Raw genomic sequence first — 25,740 nt, 5'->3', positions numbered from 1 at the left:
TTGTCATTTTTTCTCTCATATGTGAGCGACTTACGGGCAACAAACATCGTATTGAAGGTGGGTCTGGTGAACAAAAACGCAGGCCCCACACGCACTCGAACCTCTGCCCTCCTGAATGCTAGACCGCGTGCTTAGCCGTTCAACCACATCAGACCACGGAGGAAGTGACTTCAATATTTCCTTACACCAATTAATCACTCATAATACTAATGAGTAATAGGACTTACACACTTCTGAGGTGCAAACCAATTTTTTACTTGGATGAATTGACGAAATATTGCTTCAATATATCATGCATACCTAAATCAAACCAGAAAAGGGTATTTGACACAACTGTACTTGATCCGCATACTCTACACAATTTTTTTGCTTCTTAACCGTATATTCTTATCCGTTTTGTGGAGTATTCTGATGCACCCTTGGTTACGCACCTAGTTGTAAAAGGCGGTCACCACAGTTTCAGTTTCAGTTTGGGAAGGACAGGAGGCTCGATGGCCTATGTTAGTCCTGGCAATGGTGGTCTCTCAGTTGATCCAACTTTCTTTTGAAAGAGTCGACGGATGGAGCCTCAACCACGTGCTGAGGTAGTGAATTCCACTCGTTGATGATTCGATGGGAAAGTCGACAGTCAGCTGACAAGTAATTTGTTCTCGGCTTGTGAACTTTTTTGGAGTGTCCTCGTAAATTCTCTGTTTTGGAAGACAAGAAAAATGAGGGCATGTTAGGTGCAAATTTATCACTAAGCAATTTGTAGACTGTAATCAAGTCGCCTCTAGTTCTGCGATATGACAACGGGAAAAGGTTCAGCTTGGCCAGTCGAGATTCATACGGAAGCTTCGCTATTCCGGGAACCAGCTTAGTGGCCGTTCTCTGAACCTTTTCCAGAAGCTCACTGTCATTTTTTAAGCAGGGGCTAGCCGCTTGTATGCAGTACTCAAGTTTAGGAGGTACAAACACTGTATATAAAGTCAAAAACGTCTTAGCGTCGACATGACTAAAAGCCCTACGTATTGACCATAACGTTCTAAAACTTTTGGCGGCTATTGCACGGCAGTGTGCAGTAGTCTTTAAGTCTTGGCTAACGATGACTCCTAAGTCATTATATGTCTGGACGACAGGTAGCTCAGTGTTATTCATCGTGTATGTGTCTGTACCTTGATGACCGATATGCATCACAACACACTTGGAAGTATTTATCGGCAACTGCCAGGCTTCAGACCATTCAGATAATCTCTTCAGGTCATTTTGAAGTTCTAAGCTATCACTCTTACATCGTATCGTTTTCCATATCTTGACATCGTCAGCATATAGCAAGACCGACGATGATAGGAGACGAGGAAGGTCATTTACATACAAGAGGAATAGCACTGGCCCCAAAACTGTACCCTGGGGCACTCCACTAAGCACAGTTTCCCAGCTAGATAACTTTGAGTTCACCCGAACTCTTTGTTGCCGCCCAACTAAGAAGTCTTTTATCCACATCAATAAATTGCCTCCAATCCCGACTTTTCTTAGCTTATATAACAGCCGGTTGTGCGGAACTTTATCAAAAGCTTTACTGAAATCAATGAAGGCGACGTCTACAGGTAGCTTTTGGTCCTTAAGAGCGCACCAGCTTTCACGAGCCACTAATAAGTTAGTGAGACAAGAATAACCTATTCTGAAACCGTGCTGCTTCTCCGAGAGGATCCGGTTTTTATAGAGATACTTAAACAGCTCCTTCCGAATAATCTTTTCTAAGATTTTAATAACCACACTAGTTAGGCTAACGGGGCGGTAGTTCTCAGGTTTGTGTTTCGTGCCTGTTTTGAAGACAGGACTTACTATGGCATTTTTCCAATCTTTCGGTAAGCGACCCTGCGTAACGGATAGGTTAAAGCATGTACTTAAAGGGCTTGCAACGAAGTTAGATAATTCTTTCAGTAGCCTAGGATGTAATTAATCGGGCCCCGTGGATTTACCTATGTCAAGCTCATTTAGTAGACCAAAGACATCGAGTTCTTTAATGGTCACGCTATCCAGTGTATGTATGGGGGGATCTGTATACGCTGACGAGAAGGGCGCTTCTATGGTATACACGTTGCTAAAGTAGTTTGAGAACGCTTGAGCCTTACCAAAGTCGTCCTCCACTGATGATGAAGCAGTACTGTCTCCCCATAGAGCAGGAATATTTCCTTTTCTCCTTGTCCTTTGGTTTATATAGGAATACAAGCGTTTAGGACATTCTACGGATTCCTTAACAAGTTTTTCTTCGTACAATTTTCTAGACTTACGGAGGGTCGAGGCACAAGTGTTCCGAGCCTTTCGATACTGAGATTTTGACTCATCAGTCCCCAGTAACCTAAATCTATCCCACACACAGGCTCAAGGTCATGCATTTGATCGATTTTGTCAAAGAGTCCAACTTCTAGCAAGTTCACCCTTTTACATATATGCATTACAAAAGAGTTTTTTTTGTTTTCATGGTTTTTCGTGCACAAGATATCTACACTATGTCTATTTCCTTCCAGAATACCAGTCCGTTCTGGAGGCCAAGCACTTACATGGAACCGAACAATTATCAATTATATTTATGTATTTCCATTTTGTATCTTATTATTTTATGCAGGCAGTGGAGCAGTTCTTCAGGTTTGCTTGATTTTCACCATTACCTTTGAAGTAGATTCTTCTTTACCTTTTACTTGAGGGCGACTCAAGAGGCAGGTGAGTAAACACCTGATAGCCGGTCTGAGCATGGAAAAATCGTACCTCACCAACACGGTGTTGGGTAGCCCGCTCGCGGCACTTCCTCAGATATTCTTATTCCACATTCTCACACTTTCTCTTGAAAGCATGCAGCAAACCGTCAGCGATAGTTGTAGAAGAGATCACATGCTACAAAATAAGATGACAAGCTAGTAAATGAAGAGACATCCATGGATTATCGTTGACAGCGTTAGTCGTAACTGATTGTAAGTCAAATAGTGAGGGAGTTGATAATTTTCCCTTGGGATGAGAAATAGAACTAAGGTGTTTTCGATAGATAGGTTAATCGAACCGACGTTCCTATGGAAGTCGATTCTAGGGGGAAGCTAATGTAACAGCTTAGGTTGGTTGGTTAAGAGTCGACCCCAAACAACCAAGCATATGCTAAAACAGTATTGCTCAAGTATCCATTCACTTCCTTATTTTTTATAAGCGTTATATTCCCTATTATCTTATATTGAATGTTGAGAGCCTTTGTTTGTCTGAACAGATAATCCCACGCTCCACTGTGACTGCGCGAAGATCGAAATAAAGACCTATTCACTACTTCTCTGGTTTCTTCTATCAATAGCACGAGGGTTACCTTAGGGCACGAAAAGCTTATGATTGCTTATTAAGCGCGATAATGCATCAGCATGGCCAAAATCAGAGGTAGATTTGTATTTAATAACGAAATCATAACCCAATAGCATTGTAGCCCATCGTTGGAGGCGGTTTGCGGTATAAACTGGTATACCTTTCTTAGATCCGAAAATTGATAATAGAGGTTTATGATCAGTGATTAAGGTAAATTTTCTGCCATGCAGCATCTTGTGAAACTTTTTTACTGCAAAGATTAATGCCAATCCTTCTTTCTCAATTTGACTGTACTTGCGTTCTGCCGAAGTCAATGTTCTGGAAGCATGTGCGATGGCCTTCTCTTTGCCATCTGGAAACTTATGGGATATGACGGCACCGATACCATAGTCAGAAGCATCTGCAGCAACAACGATTTCCAGCGAGGGATCAAAATATGTAAGAAGTAGATCCGACGTTAATAATGACTTTACTTCGTCAAAACATTTTTGACACTTAGTGGACCAATTCCATTTTACATTACTGGATAATAATTGGTTCATGGGTGCCCGGAGGCGATGCAATTGTGGCAAGAAATTACTGTAATAACTGATAAGACCAAGGAAGGAACGCAGAGCTGCTACATTAGATGTGGGAGGCATATTTTTGATAGCTCGTACATTTTCCGGATCCGGGCGTCGTCCATTTTTGTCGAAAACAAAACCAAGATATTTCACCGAGTTCATGAAAAATGTACACTTCTCTTCTTTTAGATAGAACCCACACTCAGATATTTTGGTTAAAACAGTATCGAGTCGATTGAATAACTCGGACTTACTGGGACCAGTAACGATTACATCATCCAAATAGACAGCGACTCCTAGCAAATTAGCCAACATAGTGTCCATTATTTGTTGAAAAATAGCTGGTGCTGGTTTCACACCAAAAGGTAAACGCTTATATTGGTAAAGGCCTCTGTGGGTGTTAATCGTCAGTAATGGTTGGGAGGCTGAATCAACTTCTATCTGGAGATGTGCGTCAGCCAGGTCAATTTTAGCAAAATACTTTCCTCCATTTAGTTTGATGAATAAATCTTCCTGTATGGGAAGTGGATACGTGTGATCTTCTAGAGCATTATTCAGACCAGTGGAAAAGTCAGCACATATGCGAACAGTTCCATTTGCTTTTCTTACGACCACTATGGGGGCAGCCCACGATGAATAATTTACTGGCTCAATGACACCTAGTGCTTCTAACCTGTCCAATTCTTGGTCAACGACTGACATAGCAGCATGAGGCACTGGTCGTTTCGGTCTGAAAATGGCCTTTGCATTTTTCTTTAGTGATAAGGATACTTTGGTGAATTTACAACAGCCCAGTTTGTTTTGAAATACACATGCATGTTTTTGTCGAAGATGGTTTATGTAAGATACGGACGACAATTGAGAGGAAACAGAAGGCTTTGATGTAGGCATAACATTAGAACGAAGTACATGAGATTCCGAAGATTCACCAGCGCATACTTTGTCTGAAGTCTTCGATTTGGAAATTTTATGAGAAGGTAATAAATCGGCGGTATTTGATTTGGCATGATGAGAACACATAACATTTGAATTGTTTGATTCAGAAAGATTATAAGAACATGTTTCATCAGAAGCATTTAATTCGTGAATATCCAGAGAGGATGATTCGTCGGAGGCATTCGATTTAGAAATATCATTAGGGATTTGGATAGACTCATAGGAAACATTATGAGAACATACCTCATCTAATAATTTATTCAAGGTATCAACATGTGCAATCCAATCTAATCCCAATAGATCTAAATCGTGTCGATTTGTGAGATAACAAACATCTGTAAATTTACTTCCCATGAGTTGAACGTTGCATAGAACCTCTTCTCTCGACTTCACTATGTCTCCTGAAGCATTTCGAGCGACATGTTCCGTCGGTCGGATGCGTGGGCATCCTAACTTGTGCCATGTGTTCTTTGAGATCAACGTGACATCAGAGGCAGTGTCCAATTGAAGTCGTATAGGTTTTTCATTTACTAATAAATTTACAAATTTCCGCCTACTTTTAAATCCAACTTTAAAGGTTGCAAACGTGGTTTTAATTCGACTGTTTGATCGTTGCTTCGAATTTTCACTACGATGTTTAGTCTTGCGTTTATTTAACGAACAATGACCTTCTTTGTGGCCAATGCGATGACATTTGCGGCATTTATGATTCTTAAACGGACAGAATTTTGCAAAATGCCATGCTCCGCAGAACCAGCATGGTGATGGGGGGTTGGCAGGTTATTTCATGCTTGTACAGTTTTGTTTCGATGATTTTATGGATCGGAGCGCGTTAATTGAATCAGAATCGGAAGGGTTAACCCTCTGTTGCACCATCGCAGTGTCATGCTTGAGATTAAGTAACCATTGACATTCAGTTGTGACCATTTGTAATGTCATATTCGGTTCTTGTTCAATGCGTGCCAACATCCTGGTACGGACATCTGCATCTTCTGCATTCTTTAGACCACATGTGAAAATCAAGCATTTGAATTGGTCCGCTGTGATTTCGTTTATTTTGAAGCGTTCGCACTCTCGATTTACCTTCCCAGCATACGTGAGGTAATCGTCCTCTGGAGATTTCGTTATTTGGAAACATTTATAGCGAGTATTAAATAATGAGGACTGTTCATCGAAAATATCAGATAGAATCTGGACTGTGTCTTTGAATGATACATCTCGTGGATTTTGTGGTAAGATAAAATTCACATATTTATTGTATTCCTGTGTTCCAAGTCTTCTTAACAGTAAGCGGACTTTAGCTGTGTCGTCAAGATGTGATCATTCGACGCGGAAAATGTCTTCACAACGGTGAAACCACGAATTAAAAATAACACCAGCTTCGGGATCATAATGGAATTCAGAAATAGAATTTATGATGCTTTCATACTTATCTGATTGACAAGTTGAGGACGACTGTAATGAGAGCATTCACGCCAATGCATCCAAAAGCTTCGTTTGATTTGCATCATTTTGTGCTTGCTGCATTTGAAGAATAGTTTTAAGGTCATCCAATGATACAGGCATTTTGTACTGGATCAATCAATATAGGAAAGAAAAAAAATTCTCCGTCGCCAGTTGTTATGACCTTGAATCGCTTTTTACCCCGTTGATACTTGTTATGGCTTGATCTTGATCTGTCTAGTCTAAATTATGACCTTGACGCGTTAGGCTGAGCGGCTTAACCTTGAGTCTAGTACGCGTGAGTTCGAGATGGGGTAGAGAGAACTATTCTAAAACCTGATTGGTTGGCAAGCACGCAAGTGAAAGAAGACAAGATAGTTGGAACACTGAACTCTGGATTCTCTGAATTCAGATTAGTACAAAAATGTACATGAATAAATAAGTGAATATCTTGACCACGATGTACGATAATTTGGAAAAATACAGTTATGCCCGAAACAGGGAATTAGGGTAGAAAGTAAAGTGCAAAATCTTATGTTTAAATTACAATATTTTCGGAACAATAAAGGTATGCTAGTGAATGATACATAGAACGAAAGCTCGTGTTATGTAGAATAAGATAGGGACAAAAATAAATATAAGTGTTTTACAGGGTTTGAATGAAATGCAATAACGTCCCAAGAAAATAGCTTTCGTAATTGTCTGGGCTTCTTAATTCCCCGTTCACAACATCAACTAGTGCAAAGGTATCATTAATTCATTCAAACACCACATCCGCCACAGCTTAAATTGGAGTCTAGGTGTTTGTAATCAATTGTACGTCTTCTTCTCAAATTCATCCTGAGTCTGTCTGACATTGTATTGGATAAGGATTCTGTATTATCTAGAAGATGCTCATTTGCATTAGAATTAACAATCGAAATTGGAACTGACTCACCTGGTTCCTGAAATTGTATTTGATCTACATGTCGACTATGTGTACTTAAGTCATCGATGTCTAGAATTCGCATTATCGATTTTCCGACATTCTTCAGGACAATACCCATAGATGGTCGAAGATCATTTCCTCGATAGTATGTAACTTCTGCAGACTCCAAACATCTCATATTCGACAGAAGAATTCTTCCTTTCAATAGCTTCGCTGGAGTCTCCTTCGTCACCGAATGTCTGGCATTTCTATATTGCAATAGAAAGGTATCTACTCCCCTCTCCAGCTCATTAAATGTTGGGGGCTATAGAATCAATAGCAGTCTTTAATGTCCTGACAAAATTCTCTGCCTGACCATTAGAACACGGATGTCTGGGAGCAGTAAATAGATGTTTGCACCCTATACCGTTCAACCAGGTAGTGACTGCATCTGCAGCAAAATGTGAGCCATTATCAGTCACCAACACCATGGGAACCCCTTCTCTACTAAACACCTTTCTTAATGTTGTATTGTGAAATCAGAATTTGGTGAAGTTGTGAAAAAAACTTCAGGCGCTTTGAAAAAGAATCAATGACTACTAGTGTGTAGTATTTACCAAGAAGTGGTCCACAATAATCAGCATGAATCCTCTGCCAGGCCTCAGACGATACTGGCCATGGCACCCACTTCGAAGGATGATTTTTCAACTGATGACATTTCTCACAATTGTTTGCCGTACGACATATATCTGCATTTATCTCTGGCCACCAGTATGTGAGCCTTGCCAAGGACTTCATTTTCTCAACACCTAAGTGACCACTATGAAGATCTTCAAGAACAGATTTACGCAATGAAGGAGGAATGACGACACGATCATCTAAACACAGAATACCATCAGGAGTAGTAGATAGCTCATCCCGCTTTGAAAAATAGATAGGAAATCTACGTTTCAAATTAGCATTCCAACCTTTCCTTATAGCACTGAGTATACATCCAAAGTATCTACGAGTTTCTTTAATGAGATCTGGGAGTCTCACTGGTAAAGGTTGCACTAGCAAACAGTCGGAAGTATCAACAGGTCTATCTTGTAATGATTGTCGAGAAATGTAGTCAACGTGTTGAATTTGTTTGGCACTTCTGTGCTGAACTGTATAGTCATATGCACTCAAAGCAATACTCCATCGTTGAACCATAGCAGCTGAGGAACGTGCTAAGAATTTTTCAGGATGACAAATAAACTTTAAAGCTTCATGATCAGTAACAATAGTGAATTTCTTTCCGAATAAATACTTATTAAGTCTTTCAACAGCCCGAAACACAGCTAATGCTTCTCACTGAGTCTGTGAATAACCTTGTTCAGTAACAGTAAGTTTGCGTGAAACACAAATAACTGGTCTACCTTCCTGTTCCAAATCTGCACCAATTCCCACAGGTGATGCATCAGTGATAAGCACAGAATGTACATTAGGGGAGTACGTTCGAAGAACAGCATCACTTTGAAGAAACTTCAGTAGACTTCGTAAGCATGACTCTTGTTCCTCACTCCATTTAAATGAATTGGATGTTAAAATATTAAATAAACAATTTGCACGACAAGAAAAATTAGCAGTAAAACGGGAATAGTATTGAAGAGCACCCACTAGTAAACGTAATTCTGTAAGATTTTTCGGAGACGCTGCATTAGTCAGTGGAGCTAGTCGTTTCATATCTGGTCTAAAACCATTACCATCAACTAGGTATCCAAGGCATTCAAAACTAGATATACAAAATGAACACTTATTTGGATTCACTGTAATATTCTTCTCAATTAAACGACACTATAGAGCAATAAGTCTCTGGTCATGAACTACCTTATTAGAACCATGAACAATGAGATCATCTTGATAAACTTCAACACCTTCAAGATCACTAACTACTCTATTCATAACTTCCTGAAATATGGCTGGAGAACAACTTGGACCAAATGGAAGGAAATTGTATTTGAACAGACCAAAAGGAGTGTTAATTGTCGTCAAAATAGATGAAGATTCATCTAAAGGAATTTGAAGATAAGCATCTTTTAGGTCAACTTTTGAGAACACTTTAGAACCATGAAGTCGATTTAGAATATCTTCAGCTTCTACCTTCGTGCACGTTTGCTTCAACAAACGGGAATTCAAAGTGAATCTATAGTCACCACAAATCCTAGGGGTCTTGCCGTCCGACTTCAGTGGCGTAACGATAGGAGTACCCCATGCTGAAGGCTGAATTGGTTCAATTATGCCTTTCGCACACAAGTCGTTTAATGTCTTACGTACTGCTTCTCGAATACCATAAGGAATTATTCGTCTTTTAAGAAAGACTGGATCACCCTGTACTTGAAGTTTTATAGGCTTAATTTTCATACCTCCACTGCACTTAGCACACGTAGCTATCAAATCTTTAAGTAAAGTACCCGAATTTTCTTTAGAAACTAGGAAGGACAACTCCATCTTAAGCCTTTTCAAATTCTTTAAACCCAAAATTGACAGTCCTGTTTCGCTAACTAAAAATTCACAAGGTATGTATGAAGAATTATCATCTCTGATTAGCAATTCACAACATCCTCGTATGGGCAGTCTGTGTCCAGTAATCCCCAATATTGATACTTCAGTGTGTCGTACAACAACGTTAGGATCTAAAGATTTCAAGTTCTTGAATGAAATAATGGACTCTATACTGCCTTTGTCCAGAATAAAGTCATGAAATGAACCAAGCGATGTATATAGTCGTTTTTGAATATGAGCATTACCTTTCGAAATAGTAGACAAAGATAAATGATCACTAGAAACATCCAAATTATCGAAATTTAAATTACAAGATTTAGTACAGCTTGAAGCAAAATGGACAGTAGCTTTGTATACTGACTGAATGTGTCCTACCTTACCACACTTAAAACATTTAGCATTACGAAATACACATGAATTGCGAGCATGAAACTTTCCACACGTTAAACACTTACCAAACTTCATCTCACCTTTGTGATTTGCTTTGTAATTCCTCGTTGAAACACCTTTCATATTTACACGAGAATAGGAATCACTGTTAAATGAACGCAAGTTTGATTGACCCTGAGATTTTAGTTCATCACGACGACTAAGCAAAGTATCAGAAATCTTCATCGACTGGATATCAAGTTCATTGACTGCTTCGTAGTTAATACACGCAGTTCTAGCATCTTGAAAGGAACAGTTTGGCATTTTTAACAGCTCTCTTTCCAAACTCGGTATGTTAATTCCTGCAATTAATCGATCTCTCAGTTGCACATGAAGTTGATCACCGAAATTACACTTGGCAGCTTGTTTCTGTAATTCAAGGATGAATTCCCGACCCTTTTGGTCATTTTGACGAACCATCTTATGAAACTTCGCCCTTTCACGGCATTCAAAACTTGTGCATTTTACATGACTTAATAATAGTTCTTTAAGAGTTGCATAAGGGAGTGAGATAGGTTTTTCTGGATATGCCAAAGTTTTTAATAAGCTGTACGCTTCTCTCCCAATGAATGTCGGAAAATGTGCCACAATTTTATCATGGTAGTAATTAGTGAATATCCATCTTAAAGCCCGGAAGGTTTTGAACCCCTTAGCTGCAACCTCTGAGCAATGGCCTGTGGTCTTAAAACCATGACTTACTATCAAAGGATCGTTTTTCCCCGAAATTTTGCAATCTTAAAAATCTTTAGGATTAAGGTTATTACCGTTCCAGTGGCGATTATTTGTTTCTAACTCCGCCGATCATCTCTTACTACGATCAACGAGGATGAGATTCTCATGGACATACATTCCGAGTCCAATCACTTTGTGTGAATTTTCCAGTATTAGATTTCCTCCTTCAGTGGGAGCAAAGGTAACTTTTAAGAGGCGGGTTTTCGGAATACTTTTAGAATCCACTTTTTGTCCTATTCTATAAAGTTGATGGACTCTAACTCCTGCTACTGCTTCTAGAAGTAGCCTGCTTAATAAGAGCCTAATGTGTCTTCAGCCGTGTTCAAATCTAGCCATTCGTTCCTGATTAATGAGAAATGGATGACCTGTTGGCAAAGTCCGTTTTAACAAGCTGTGAAATTTTGTCACCAGTTATCTTCTTATCCCTTCGGTCCAACCCGGCAACAAATGTGAAGGTCTCACTCTCTTCCTTTAATATTCTGGGTGTAACTGTAAGCCGATCACCGACCTTATTATGTATTTTGCTTGTATTGTCAACAGTGAACGGGCGTTGCTTCTCTATAATTTGTTTTGCGCCGACATGTAAATCCGGTGCTGAAACCATTGACTCTTCTATCTTTGAACCTTATTTTCCACGGAAAGTCAAGCTTCTCCTTGAAAATGTTTACTAATGAGGCTAATATCATCATTATGACGCTAGAATAAATGTTTGTGCAGTCATAGTTTGGAGTGATGCTATGAAAGTCTGAATTAAGTGAAAAGGATGATGAAATATCAATATTTATGAGTCATATGTGCATAGTGAAGATAAAGTGAGTCTGAAAAGTTAATTTAAGTGTAAAAGGGGATTCCCTGTGCCTAATGAAGAGAGTTTTAGAAGAAGTCTGTATCCTACCGTGTCGAAAGCCCCACTAAAATCGAAGTACAGAATTATCATTTGCTGACCAACACCTCATGTCTGGGTAATTTGGTCACAAGACTCCAGGTGTGATGTGAAGCATGAGCGTTTAGTCATAAACCTGTGTTGGGATGGGATAATCAGACCAGCCAAAAGTAAAAATGTTAATAGCTGTTTGTGGATGAATGTTTCCACGGTTCTTGATAGCATGGATCTCAAATTAATATAAATCCCAACACTGTTCGTAACTTGGGTTTGAGGTATGGTAACAGTTTGAAATTTTTCAAACACATTGCATCTCAAGTATCCAAAGTTGGAAAGCTCGTTGGATTCATAATGATAAACTTCGAAAGTATCGAACCAGGATTATTATTACACAAAAAATGTGTAAGATCCATTTTGAATGTTTTGTGTGTTTGTGAAAATCCCTCCATGTATAAACTTGCACTTTGTTCCTATTGATCCCCTTAGTTGTACATTGTTGTCTTGTGATTACATTTGAATTGTTAATACTTGTATTTTTTTATTATAGTTTTTGTTTTTCTTATGCATTCACTAAGTTTGTGTTTCTTCCCGAACTGCATCTGTGTTGTTTTACTTGACACTTGTTCTTGGCGGTAGCCATATTGATTTGCTCCTTCTTTTGTGTGTTCTATCTAGTCAGGATAGGATAATGTTCATTTGCTGTGACTGGTAATTTTCCCTTATCTCTCATCAACTACTTTATTTATTGTAATTTAGATTTTATTGATTGAACAATTATTGGTTGAATAGCCGGGTGGTAATATTTGTTTAGGTAACGATTTACATTTAAATTTATGATGAATTATAGAACCGCTTTTTACCCGATTACTTGTTTTGATTTCGACGGGAAAGGGCGCGTGTCTAACGTACCTGGAAGGCTATTCAGCAGTCCAAACCGTAGTTTGGATCTTACAAAATGTATTTTATCCATTCTTGAATATGGTATTTTAATTTTTCAGTAATTGCAGGTATATTGACCTGACTAGAATTGAAGGTGTTCAAAGAAAGTTCACTAAGGCTGATTTGGAGTATTCTGTCAGCAAAGACTATCAACAAAATGTCGATAACTCAGATTAGAACCCCCATGGATCAGAGGTATCAAATTAAACCTTGTCTTTATCTACTCATGCCGGTAGTAGTGCTAGATTGTCTCGTTTTCCTACGTTTGGCTGGACGCCCAGAAACAGGGCCCTTCGTTTTCTTCTGTGGCATGATAAGAAAGTGTTAAATAGCAAATGGATTGAACAAAATATTGGAAATAGAAATGGGTGAAAAAATCGATGTCGAAGGCTGAAGATAGTCAGGAAATCAAAGCCTATGTTTAAAACAAGAGTGAATGTAACGTCAGGATTATTAGAGTTATCAAAAACGAGAGGGGGGAATGGCAGGAAGATCGTACTAGAGATGTAGTATGTATGTCAGTACATGTGTGGCGGCAATATAGAACATAAAGGTGCACATTGTGTAAAATTTAACATATATATTACACGGAAAGATAGCCTCATTTAGAACTCAACAATTAGCATCAAAAAATCAAAGTGGGTACGGCATGTGGTACATATATGAACTGAAGGCCTGTATTGGTTAAAACTGGGGGTGCAGATATAAGTAGTTTGAAAGTTTATTACCATGTAAGATTGCTATGGTGCTTCATGACCAAATATGTGAAACAGCTTTTTGGATAAAAATACTGACAGAAAACTATCACAGACTCACCGCATCGGATAGGCAATTTCAGAAATTAAATGAGCTATAGTATCCAAATACAGTTTAAAGTATAGCATATACAATGGTGAGTACAATGTGTTGTCACGAGGTGGATTTTATTTCTAACAACCAGAGTAAAACTTTTTTATGTGCATGGAACGTCTAGACTATGTGAATGAGTGGAATGATCAGTCAAATGTCAACGGAACTAAGTAGATACATCTTGGTGGCTCTCGGAATCAGCAAAACCCGGTGGATAGCAAAAGCTAGATGCAGTATAGTTGCTGATGTACTCCGTTCACGAAGGAAAAATGATCCACACACTCAAGGAGTTGCTATGATGCTGTCCAAAGAAGCACGAAATTCAATTATAGGATGCGAATCTCATGGATCCAGGATGATTGAAGAATCAATCTAAACAAATAAGAAGGGAATTACAATGAATGTTATCTAATGTTATGTACCCACCACCAACAACAACGGTAAAGATCAGTTCCATGAGAGGTTGCAGTCGATCATAGCAAAGCGCGACGAAGAAACTGACGGGGAAATATAATAAACCATAGAGACCGGTCAAGGATAAAGATAGCAAGACAATCACTGAAATTCGAGAACAGAGGGACAGATGGGCGGAACACTTCGAGGAACTCATGGGTAGACCAGCTCCATTGAGTCCACCGGATATCGAAGCAGCACACACAGACTTTCCTATAGCTGTCACTCCACCAACGATCAAAGCAATCGGGATGGCCATAAAAAAAGTCAAGAGTGGGAAAGCAGCACAACCTGACGATATACCAGCTAAAGCACTAAATTCAGACATAGAAGTGACTGTAAACATGTTTCAAACTCTGTTTAGGAAGATTTGAGAGTAAAAACAAGTGCCGATGGACCGGAAACAAGGACACCTCATGAAGATACTAAAGAAAGGAGATCTGAGCGAATGTGAGAACTACAGAGGAATCACAGTACTATTTGTACCAGGAAAGGTTTTCAACAGTGTTGTGGAATCGTATGAAAGATTCAGTAGACGCTCAACTTTGAGATCAACAGATCAGATTCCGTCGGTCGTGCACAGACCAAAGCGCGACACTACAGATCACCGCTAAACAATCAGTTTTACGGAACTCGTCACTATACACCTACTTCTTTGATTATGAGAAAGTATTTGACAGTGTGTATAGGAGAACACTATGGGAACTTCTTCTTGGGTCTAGGAACTTAACTCTAAAAAGATTGTGCTAATATACATGGCAATAGTTGCCAGTATTCTATCATCAATACATCACTTCCATGCATGCAGGAACACATAGACCCACAGGCAACAGTAAGTCATGACTTAAAAACAACCGAAGATGGTTGAAATAATACTTCCTACAGGTCAAGATCTTGCTCCAGTGACAGGACCTGCTCCAGTTGATCATCTCTGTATGCCACAATTGATGGAGTTTTAACCAGAGTTCTGTTTAGTCTGGTTTATGTTACGGCTGCTGTTGTTGATGTGTCAAGTATACCCACTTATATTATGGTTGTATTGACAATGTTATTTCATAAGCGATATATTATATTATGCTTGGTATTTTACGGTGGCGCGGTGGTGAATGGATATAACTTTTGATTTTAGTGTTCCGATAAACGTAAAATTCAATTGCATGGTTCAAAGGTTATGTGTTAATTTTCCGTTCATCGCTACCCTAGTACCACTATGCTTAACTCTGTTTTAAGCACAATACCTTATTACTCATGCCTGGGGTATTCTTCCTACCTATTTTTTGAGTTTGAAAGTCTTGTTACTGATTTTGCTTTGTTCTTTAAATGTATGCTGTCCTTGCTTTGTCAGTCCTTGCATTTGCATCTACATCAGATTCTCCTTTTTCATCGAGGATGTTGCCAAGGTATATGAAGTTTCTCAGTCATTCCAGAGATTTTCCATAAACTCGGTTGGTTGGTGTTCTCTGTGTTTCATTTCATGATCTCGGTTTTGTCACTTGCTTAAGATAATCCAAATCAGCTTAGAATGTAAGACAGAATTTCCCATCTTGCGTGTAATGAGAGAAATGTCTTGTTCATTAATTAGGTTTTCAGCAATTCGCTTGATTTTTTACATCATGTTTCTTGATGTTTGCTTATTGTCGATTGAGTCTTCAGTTTGTCTAACTGCGGGCTTTCGGCTCGTTCAAGGTTAGCTGAGCTGCTCAAGGTCGCTGAGACAAGAGTATGGTAAGCTTGAGCCTGACCAGTTGTGGCGCGCTCGAAACCTAACGTCGTCAATTTCTAGTCCCAATTATCAGTTTTGTTTCATCACTGTCCGTTGTTGATAAATTTTAACACTCGATGTCCACTGAACAGAATATTCTATATCCTTATATAGTCGTTTGCTCTATTTCTCTTGTTCTATCTTCCAGCTTAACCTACGCTGCTTTTCGTTTTTCCTCTGCATCAAAGACACTATTGACTTGGACACCAGTAGCCTTTTTTAACTCTTCAATGCTTACGTGACAGAATCACTTGTACATCTCAATTTAGTGGCAAGTTTGAGCTACTCCTGAAGGCTCAGTCTTTTCGTCTGACCAGAACTTAGTACATATAGATACATATCACTTACAGTGCTAAATCTGGGATTTAGGTTCGATATTATGGTTTGGATTGAAATTAATAATTAGAGCTCGGAAAATTTTGTTGTGTGTGTATCAGTGTCGAGGTTCAGATGTAAAGTTTTAAATTTATAGTTAGACCTAAACGTTAAATATGACTTGATTTAAGGTTTATGGCACATATATAAATATTCCAAATCCTGTCCTAAGGCAGAAGCTTTTTTCTAAGTGTCATGTATTTAAACATAAACATTGGTACAAGGAGGCGCGAAATACGTCTGCGCCGCACAAATCTATCAATTTTTCTGCCTATTATTTTAGAAATTTTACAATTCAGTAAATTCTTTTCCACATAGGCAATAACTATAGAACTTAGGCTATCGCAATATTTAGTTTTAGATAGATTTAATTTCAACCAAGTCATTTTCAAGTGATTGAACAATTTTAGTTCGATTTGTTTTAATTTCCTTCAAAATATTTCTTCAAGTGGATCAGACTAAACTGTAACATTATTCACTTTCGCTTTGAGTATACGAAAACTAATCTAAATATTATGTGAAGTTAAAAAATAGAGTAGACTTTTAGAAAACAGTCAACCTGAAACAGAGCTATATGACGTTTAACGAAATAGTTTGATCATATGAAGATACCTATAATGAACTATAAACAATATCACAATTTTTACCACACTCCTCATACTCAGTCAGTCAGTAACAACGTAGAACTTCGTATGTGCGTACATCAGTTCGAGTCGCCATACAAAATTACCACACAGATACAATTGTCGACTCAAATCCAATAGTGGTAGAGGTAGTAACAGCATAAACACTAATCAGAAAGATTAGAGTTTGAAGATGCTTTTCGCGGAGTATATTCTGGTGAAATAAATTTGGAAAGAGAAAAAAGAAGGGGACATGAAGAATTCAGAAGATTAGAATTTGGGAGAACACAAAGAGTGGATGCACCTGCACCATTGCAAACAACTTTCAACCATGTCATTCAACGTCTATAACTATCGGTTGTTATCATCTCGCGGTCCCCAATCAGGTAGTCTACACCTATCAACATGGCTCAGTCCACTTGTCAGTGACTTCATGGACTTGTGCCATGTTTTGGTCTGGCCGCCCCTAGCTTTCTTCCAACCTAATCCTACACCATAAAACATCACACATCGGGGCAGTCAGTGGTTGGGCATACGTAACACGTGTCCCAGTCATTCCAACTGATGAATTTTCACCGCTTAATCAATTGATTTGCCATCCATACCTAGTACCCGATTCATAACAACTGCATTACTTACTCGATGGTCCCAGGATATACGAGCAATATTTCGAAGACACCTATGACCAAATACTAGTAACCTACGAATATCCTCTACTCGTACCGACCATGTTTCATTGTCATAAAGACGGAACGAACTGCTGCACAGTAACCTCGTCCTTTGGTTGATAGACGGATATCTCGCCTACTCCATAAATGACGCAAGTTGACAAAAGCTAGTCGAGCCTTCTGTATCCGTGCTGAGATTTAGTTGCACATCTGACCACAAGAGCTTATGAGACTTCCAAGATAATTAAAGAGGTCGACACACTCAACTATTTCACTCCCTATCAGTAGTTCGAGTGTCGATGCAACCCAATTCTGAAGCAACATTTTGCATTTCGATGGGGAGAATCGCATGCCGAACATGCCTGCGTTGTTGCTTAGAGTGGTCAGAAGACTCTGCATTTTGTCAGCGTCTTCACCAAATAAAACTATGTCATCAGCATATTCTAAGTCAACAAGTGAATCTCCCGGTAGAAGTTCAACCCCTGGAAATTTAGATGAGGAAATTATTATCTCTAAAAGCACGTCAACGAAAAAGTTAAACAAGAATGGAGAGAGTGGACAGCCCTGACGAACACCACCTGAGGTAATCAATTCTGATGACAGTTCGCCATAAGCTCTCACTCTACCAGTTGTGTTCGAGTAAAGAGCCTTCACAAAGTTAATGTACTTCTTTGGTATTCCTTTCAGTGACAAACACTGCTACAGAACCTCACGATCAACAGAATCAAATGCCGCCTTAAGGTAGAGATATACTACTATTGTGGGGCGTCTGAATGTGTGTCTATGTTCTGTGACCGGACGTAGTGTGAATATGTGGTCTATACAACCACGTCCAGGTCGTAAACCAGCCTGATTTTCTCTAGTCTGCTTTTCACGTGCTTTAGTTAGGCGTCGAAGTATTATTGAAGCTAATATTTTAGACACTATATTAGTCAAACTGATTCCTCTGTGCTTGTCACAAGAGGACTTTTCCTTTCTTATAGACTGGCACAATCAGTGATTGAAACCAGAGTCAGATGGGATTACGTTTAGTTCCCAAATTCTATCTAACACCTCAGTCAATCTCGCTGCTGATACTGGACCACCATCCTTAAAAATCTCAGGAGTAAACCTGTCAGGGGCTGCTGCTCTCCCTCGCTTTATATGTCCGATAGCTTTTTCAACTTCGTAAAGAGTCGGAGGACCTACATTAACTTGCCATTCAGGTCGACTGGAGATCGTGGGAAATCGAAGTGTGGCTGAAGGCCAGTTGAACTGATCCCTAAAGTGTTCTGCCCATCGATCCAATCTCCTGGATTGAGAATGAATAATATGTCCATCTTTCTCTGAGACTGTTTCGCTAACGGTCGGGTTCCTAATTCCGGTTTCCTTAAGAAGTCTGAACAATTGTCTGCTATTACCTATTGCCGCTGCCTTTTCCATCTCTCTTGCTTTCGCTACCCACCACTGTTCGCGATCATTGCGTAGGCTTCTTGTCAGCTTGCGCTTAAGCTGAATCCGCTCTTCGTTATGTTCAGATCCAGATGGAATGTGTTTTCGAGCATCTATCAGTGCGGTAGATGCTGCTGCACTGATTCTTGTGGCTTAAACTAACTGTTTGCTGAGTGTGGATGAATCCATACTCATTCAATTTTTGTTCGTATTATAGGTTTTATTTCATTTTTAATGAGGATATGAGCACAACCTTCATCCCAGTAAATATAAAGTGAATTATCTGAGTACTTACAAAGTTTTCAACGTAGTATGGTCGCCAAAGAAAGCCGGTGACACTCGGCATTCCCAGTCGGTCACCCATGTAAGTACTGACCGGGCTCAAAGTTGCTTAACTGCGGTAAGCATATATATCTGGTGCCCCCTTGTACCAATATTTATGTGTTCAAATAAATAAATAAACTTGCAAAGTTTCTAGCAATTCCTGCTTTGAGTCAACGCTCATTAATAAATACCACTTATACCCAATCATGTACTCTATCTGGAACTATGTTACTCTTAGTAATTGGCCACTCAAGCCATAGCAGGAGAGCAGTGTAAACCTATTGCCGAGTCCTTATAAACTGCTTGATTTAATCACGATTCACTCATCAATCTAATGACATTTATTTCTGCCATTCTGTAGCTGCACACTATATTTCGTTTAAAGAAGTCTGGAAACCAGTAAGTAAAGTAGTATCGAGGTTTATTTTTGTACACAATAAGGACTAAATGAGTAAAAGCACACGTTTTTGGTGTATTTTTTATTGATTCTGTTACTGTTACTCACAATCTATAGGTATGAGAATTTGAACTTCAGTGGATTGCGTTTATCATACAATGTCCTCACCAGTTGATCCAGAAGAATATTCGTTTGTCGCGTATGGCGATCCTTTTAGTGATGATGAAGATGGTTTGTTTGTGATTTAATAAAGGTCATTTGTTATTAGAGCAAAGCAGATTTCGTGGCCTTGCTTTGGGTAAACGTAAAGCTATTCCATCCGCCTATGAAAACCGCGTACTGAATGAAAGGGGTCGACCTATGAGGTTTCACGGGGCATTCACTGGAGGATTTTCTGCTGGATATTTCAATTCAGTTGGGTCTAAAGAGGGTAAATCCAGAAGTTACTTGCTTTCGTATACTGTTAAGTGATTTTTTTCTATACGATTTTCGGAAATCATAGTTTGCGTTGTATGGCAACACTTACTTACTTACGCCTCTTACCCTTCGTGGAGGAGCATAGGCCACCCACCAGCATTCGCCATTCAACTCTCTCCTGGGCAATCCTTTCCAATTGTTTCCAGTTGCCCTTCAAACTTCTCATGTCTGCTTCCAATTCTCAATGCAGTGTGTTCTTCGACCTTCCTCTTTTCTGTTTCCCTTCAGGATCCCAAGTTAGCGCTCGCTTCGTGATGCCGTTTGATGTTTTCCTCAATATGTATGCTATCCACTTCTAGAGTCCTTTCCTAATTTCCTCCTAAGCTGGAAGCTGGTTTGTTCTCTTCTATAGTGGGCTGTTGCTGATGGTGTCCGGCCAACAGGCATTGAGTACCTTAGTTAGACAATTGTTTGTAAACACTTGTACCTTTTTGATGATGGTTGTTGTAGTTCTCGAAGTTCCAGCTGAGTACAGTAGAACTGTCTTGATGTTCGTATTGAAGATTCTGACTTTGATATTGGTTGAAAGTTGTTTTGAGTTCCATGTGTTCTTCAATTGTAGGAATGCTTCCGTTGCTTTGCCAATCCTTACCTTTACGTCTGCATCCGAACCTCCTTGTTCATCGATGTTGCTTCTTAGGTACATTAAGGATTCCACCTGTTCCAGAGTTTCTTCATCAAATGTGATTGCGTTGGTGTTCTCTGTGTTGTATTTGAGGATCTTTCTCTTTCCCTTGTGTATGTTGAGGCTTTCTGCTGCTGCCACACTGCTTGTCTTGACCTGCATTTGTTGATGTGTATGAAATAGAGGGGCCAGGTAATCTGTTAAATCCAAATCGTCTAGTTGCATCCAACCTACCCATTTTATTCCGTGCTCCCAATCTGATATGGAGGTTTTCACAATATAATCGACCACCAGGAGGAAGAGAGGGCGGGAGTGGGCAGCCTTGTCTGACACCGGTTCTCATTTGGAATGCATCTGTCAACTGTCCTCCATGAACGACTTTATGGTGTAGTTTGTCGTATGAATTTCGTATGATGTTGACAATCTTTTCAGCTACTCACTTCATAGTGTCGAAGAAGTTTCTATAATTTTCTCCTATTGGCACTGTCAATTGCTTTCTCATAATCAAGGAAGTTGGTGTATGGGGTTGCCGACCCCATGCTCAACCCTCCTCCTTTGTGTGGGCTTGGGACCGGCATTAGTCGTAGAAAAACTACAGGTGGAGTTGTATGGCAACACTGTCTTGATTATTTTGTAATCTCGCCTACTATTTTTGGGCGATTGTTACATATGACGTTTGATTGATATGAACATTGTATTCCTGGCAGGTTTGATCACCAAGTGAATAACTTGACCCTGAACAGTGGTTATTATTATTTCATAGTGATCATTGATCTCTGAAGGATTTTCAGCGCTACTTGTATATTTAAAGAAAGAAAAATGAATTGATTGTTTAGTATGAATTCATGTTATGCGTCTAACCCACAGCTGTCGTTTAATGTATTTTTCAGAAAAATGAATACTTTCAAGGCTAACTGAAATAAAAAGATTGCAATATGCTCTTTAATTTTTATGTTGTATATATCTGTTTTCAGATTTATTATATTCACAATCATATAATCCTGTTAATTCACTGATTTGACTGGTTTTTGATGATTATTTTTTCAGGTTTTAAACCTAAAAGCTTCCACTCCTCTCGTAAAAATAGACAGAGGGATTTAGATGAAAAGTTTGCCCAACATCCAGAGGATTTTATGGATGATGAAGTAAGATTTATTTAGTACTGAGTCCAATAGGTTTTATTCAGTCAATTTAATATGGCCCTCTACTTGGACAAAATTCTAGCAGTAACATTCTGCTGCAGCTACTTAATCTGTTAAATATGGATTTCTCGAAAGTCGAGGTTGATTGAAAATGTCTGAGCCTTTAGAGTAGATTAGTGCATCTCTGTTGTGATGGGTTCCACATTTACGTAATAGTTTTTGGACTATCTGTATCTGATTAATAACGTTTACTGACTTGTCTAGCATAATATATATATATATATATAATCTGCCCCTGAGGAAATACGTTCGTCCTTCTGATTGGCATTGGTTGACCTTCTAATTCGGCTACTTCTGATTAGCTTTCCATACCACCTTTCCCTCCCGAAAAATAAGTTTTGCTCCTTGGATTTTACTGAAGGCGTTGAAACAAATGTCGTCTTGATGACGGTTTTCTTGGGGTCTGGCCATCACTTCGTCCGCGCTGATCCTGATGCTCCAAACTGGTGGTATCAATTAGATAGTTGCAAGTTCGAATTAGGAGGTTCTTTAGCTGAATTTGATCGTCTGTTACGGAAGTGGTTTACATATCACGTCCGACGTTTACCTGGAACATCAATTTCGTACATCACGTCATCGACTCTTTTTACGATGACACCCGCTACCTATGTAGGTACCCAATGTCGATAGTTACGTACACTAGCAACCCATTAGGAGACCAAAGATCAATTGTTTTCGCCTTTGGTTTGTAATCTTATCTTCTCCTTTGTGGATATATGCTATCAGATGAAGTTCGAATCATCCTTCCGAATATTGACTCATCAGGGGAGATACTGTTGGGTGAGGTTGGAAACGTGGTTATTCTGTATGTTCTCAGGAAATTCTGGATGACCTCTGTCGTGCCCCCCCCCTTGTGAGTTGATGAGAGCTTTCTTGAAGGTATCCAAAAAACGCTCAGCTTGGTCGTTTGTTTGGAGATGGTAGGGCTGTGACCGAGTGTGTGTGTGATTGCCTTCTTTAAGAAGTTCGAAAAGATTTCCGATGCGAACTGAGGTCCATTGTCTGTAACTAGTGTTTCCGAAAAATAAAACTGCTCGAAAAGCCTATTCATCATCGCCATTGTTCAAGTCGTTGGGGTCTGAGTCATTAGTTCGGAAACCTGTACTGAAATTTTATGAATTGACAAATTTTGTGCCATCATTTCGATCACTTTCAATTGTGATGCTTGAAATTTTGTTTGCTGTTGCTACAATATAGATATAAGCTGATCTAATGAAATCTGCATTCTAGAATTTTGTTTATTTTTGCATGGGTTTGAAAAAAATAACTTCGCCAGAGACTGCTGTGACGGGCGATGTCCGAAATCTAATACTGCTACACAGTGTGCTACGCGCTAACCCTTCCTCCGTAGCTGACTACTTGAGTGAAAAAGGTTTATTGGACTGCCGAATAAAATGTATAAATAATCATTCGTGTATATACCACTCTTATCCTTAGGAAATTGATCCGTTCCTTAGCTAATAAAATGCATTTGTCCTTTGGGTCACTTCTGATTGCCATCGATTGACCTTCTCATTAGACCGCTTTTGATTGACTCTCCATGTCACATTGACATCACTGGTTGCCAGCTCGGTGGTTTGCGGGTTAAGCGTTGACGAATCCCAAATAGGACGAAACGCGCGTCCTGGATTCCACTGCTAGCCACTATCCATCTTTGCTTAAAAAGCTTGTGACTTAAGGCTATATCGAGACAATCCGCACAGGATGCACATATGCCAACATAAAACTGATCAATTACAGTCCTAAGTAACAATGAGAAGATACAAGTAAAACAACAACAAGTGAATTTCAACTTACGTTTTGCCACTTCCTTCGTGGTATCACGAGTCAGTTATCAGATATCTCTTGTCATTAACAACAACCTCTTTTATTCATATTGTAGAGCAGGGTATCTTGTTAATATGTATTCTTGACCCTCCGCAAGCATGTAAAAATTGATAGAGCATCTAGGCACAATCAGTACCTGTTTCTAGGCACACATATCTAATCGATTAATACCACTCAGTAATCAAGCAATTTATGAAACACATTGCTTATGAGAAACGAATATTATATGGATGGATAATACTGTATTAAGTTATCATGTTATCTAATAATGTGAATATTTTTTTGTAATCACCTCTTAGGATTTCGGAGAATTCGGTATTGCTCCAAGGCGTATTCGACCGACTCATGAATTTGATGACACTCATGTACGTGATACATTGCAACTAGCATTAGGTGATCAGTCTATGATTCCACAAGCTGGTTCACTTTTGAAAGGATTAATTGTAGCTACCAGGTGAGATTACTCTTTTCCATGTTTCAATGTCTTAACCTTCTATATTGTTCAGTTGTACGAAAATTAGTTGGAAATTAATTTTCAGAATAATATTTACTATAATCCATGAAAAAGCGGTGATCCTAGGTAGAAATTGATAGTTATTCGAAATCATTATCATCATTTAATTCTTAACTGGAGGTAGAGAAACATGAGATCAAAAAGGTTAGACAGATTTATGTTTTTATTATGGATGTGTCAATCAAATCTGTGTATTTCAGATTCTAGAAGAACTTTCATTCTTCATCCCTAAGGCAACATTTGCCTCATTTGATTGACAAGTCTTGTGGAAGTATCTGTCATTATACGTGTCAAAACACATAATCCTACTCGAGCACTTTCTGTTGGATTTGGAGTAGTATGAATCGAAGGTATCCATTTTCCTCATTTTCACTCAACGTTTTCATGTGATACCAGAAATAAAACTATTTTCTTAACTTCTGAAATGTTAGTCTGCCTTAGACACTTATCAGCTAGTAGTACACAAAAGACATAGTTCTATCGAATGAACACGGAAAGAATTCTGAGTTTTCTGAATATTATAGATTTATTTATTACCCCAACTATGAAGTATTATCTTGGGTCTTGTCAACATGAGTGTTTAATGTAATAAGAAAGAGTAAAATGAATGTATGTATCAACTGCTTTACTTATATTGAGGATCTCATAAACTCTTATGATCTGAAAACTAACGAGATCTCAACGTGGATACTAAAAGCTGGTTTGGTTTCACAGAGGTTACTAAAAGATGAGGATACTTTGAAGCAGCCTGCAAGATCCGGGTGAGAAATGTGGTTCTCGGATGCTAAACGTATATATATTGAGTATACAGTCGTCAGTCTCTTGAAATAACCACTAACATATTGTGTAATATTAGTATTAGGTGTAGAAATGGGTTAACCAATTGATAAGGTTCTGATGGTTGGTAATGGTATCGCACATGCCCAGCTACAATCTTTCTGAAAAGCTGTGTTGCCTGGCATTGTAGTCAGTTGACATGAAGCTAAACGATAGTCCATGATGCCATAAACTAGTGCTCTCAACATTTGCAAGAACACCCGGTTTCCGTGGTTGAATTTTTCAGTGTGATTTACATTACCATTTAAAAACTTTGAACTATGGCTTATAATCAACCGTTATAACTTGAATACATATATTCCCGTTGTGGTGGACAGTACTCGCAGGATTGTTTGTAAGTAGTATGTGGCGTGAAGATTGTTCGTCGTCAGACGGAGAAAAGAGTTTCAGTAAATCGAAGCTCGGCGTAGGTCGGATACTTAATGACCAGGCGAGAAGACATTTTGGATTTCAGAACTCACCCCAAGATATAAATGGCTGATCAAGGGCTAGGTATATGTATTATATAAACTCTTTGTGATTCCTCTCAACAGGCGATCCTTCTACCCATTGTCTTGTTCTACTCCGTACTTATTGCTTTTTCATTCATGTCTTCCTCATTGAATTTGACATCCTTTGCTTTATGTTTATTTTTTCTCCCAAACACTAATAATGTGGTACAAAGGGTGTTACTTCATACGGGATTCCTCAAAGTTTT

The 25,740-nt window shown here is 39.0% G+C and overlaps 1 protein-coding gene across 1 annotated transcript in view; it reads left to right on the top strand.

Moving 5' to 3' along the window:
• Positions 1-15,615: 15,615 nt before the first annotated feature.
• Positions 15,616-25,740, top strand: part of GPATCH1 (G patch domain-containing protein 1) — a 30,771-nt gene continuing 20,646 nt past the window's right edge. The window contains exons 1-5 of the mRNA XM_051209670.1: positions 15,616-15,706; positions 19,679-19,792; positions 19,830-19,991; positions 21,711-21,808; positions 23,992-24,146. Of these exons, the coding sequence (XP_051075129.1) occupies positions 19,720-19,792; positions 19,830-19,991; positions 21,711-21,808; positions 23,992-24,146 (488 nt within the window). The 5' untranslated portion in view covers positions 15,616-15,706; positions 19,679-19,719. The remainder of the gene's footprint in view (positions 15,707-19,678; positions 19,793-19,829; positions 19,992-21,710; positions 21,809-23,991; positions 24,147-25,740) is intronic.

This window comes from Schistosoma haematobium, chromosome 1, assembly GCF_000699445.3.
Source record: "Schistosoma haematobium chromosome 1, whole genome shotgun sequence".
Lineage (NCBI taxonomy): Eukaryota > Metazoa > Platyhelminthes > Trematoda > Strigeidida > Schistosomatidae > Schistosoma > Schistosoma haematobium.
Note: the sequence above shows the minus strand (reverse complement) of the source record. Positions and strands in the feature narration are given on the sequence as shown.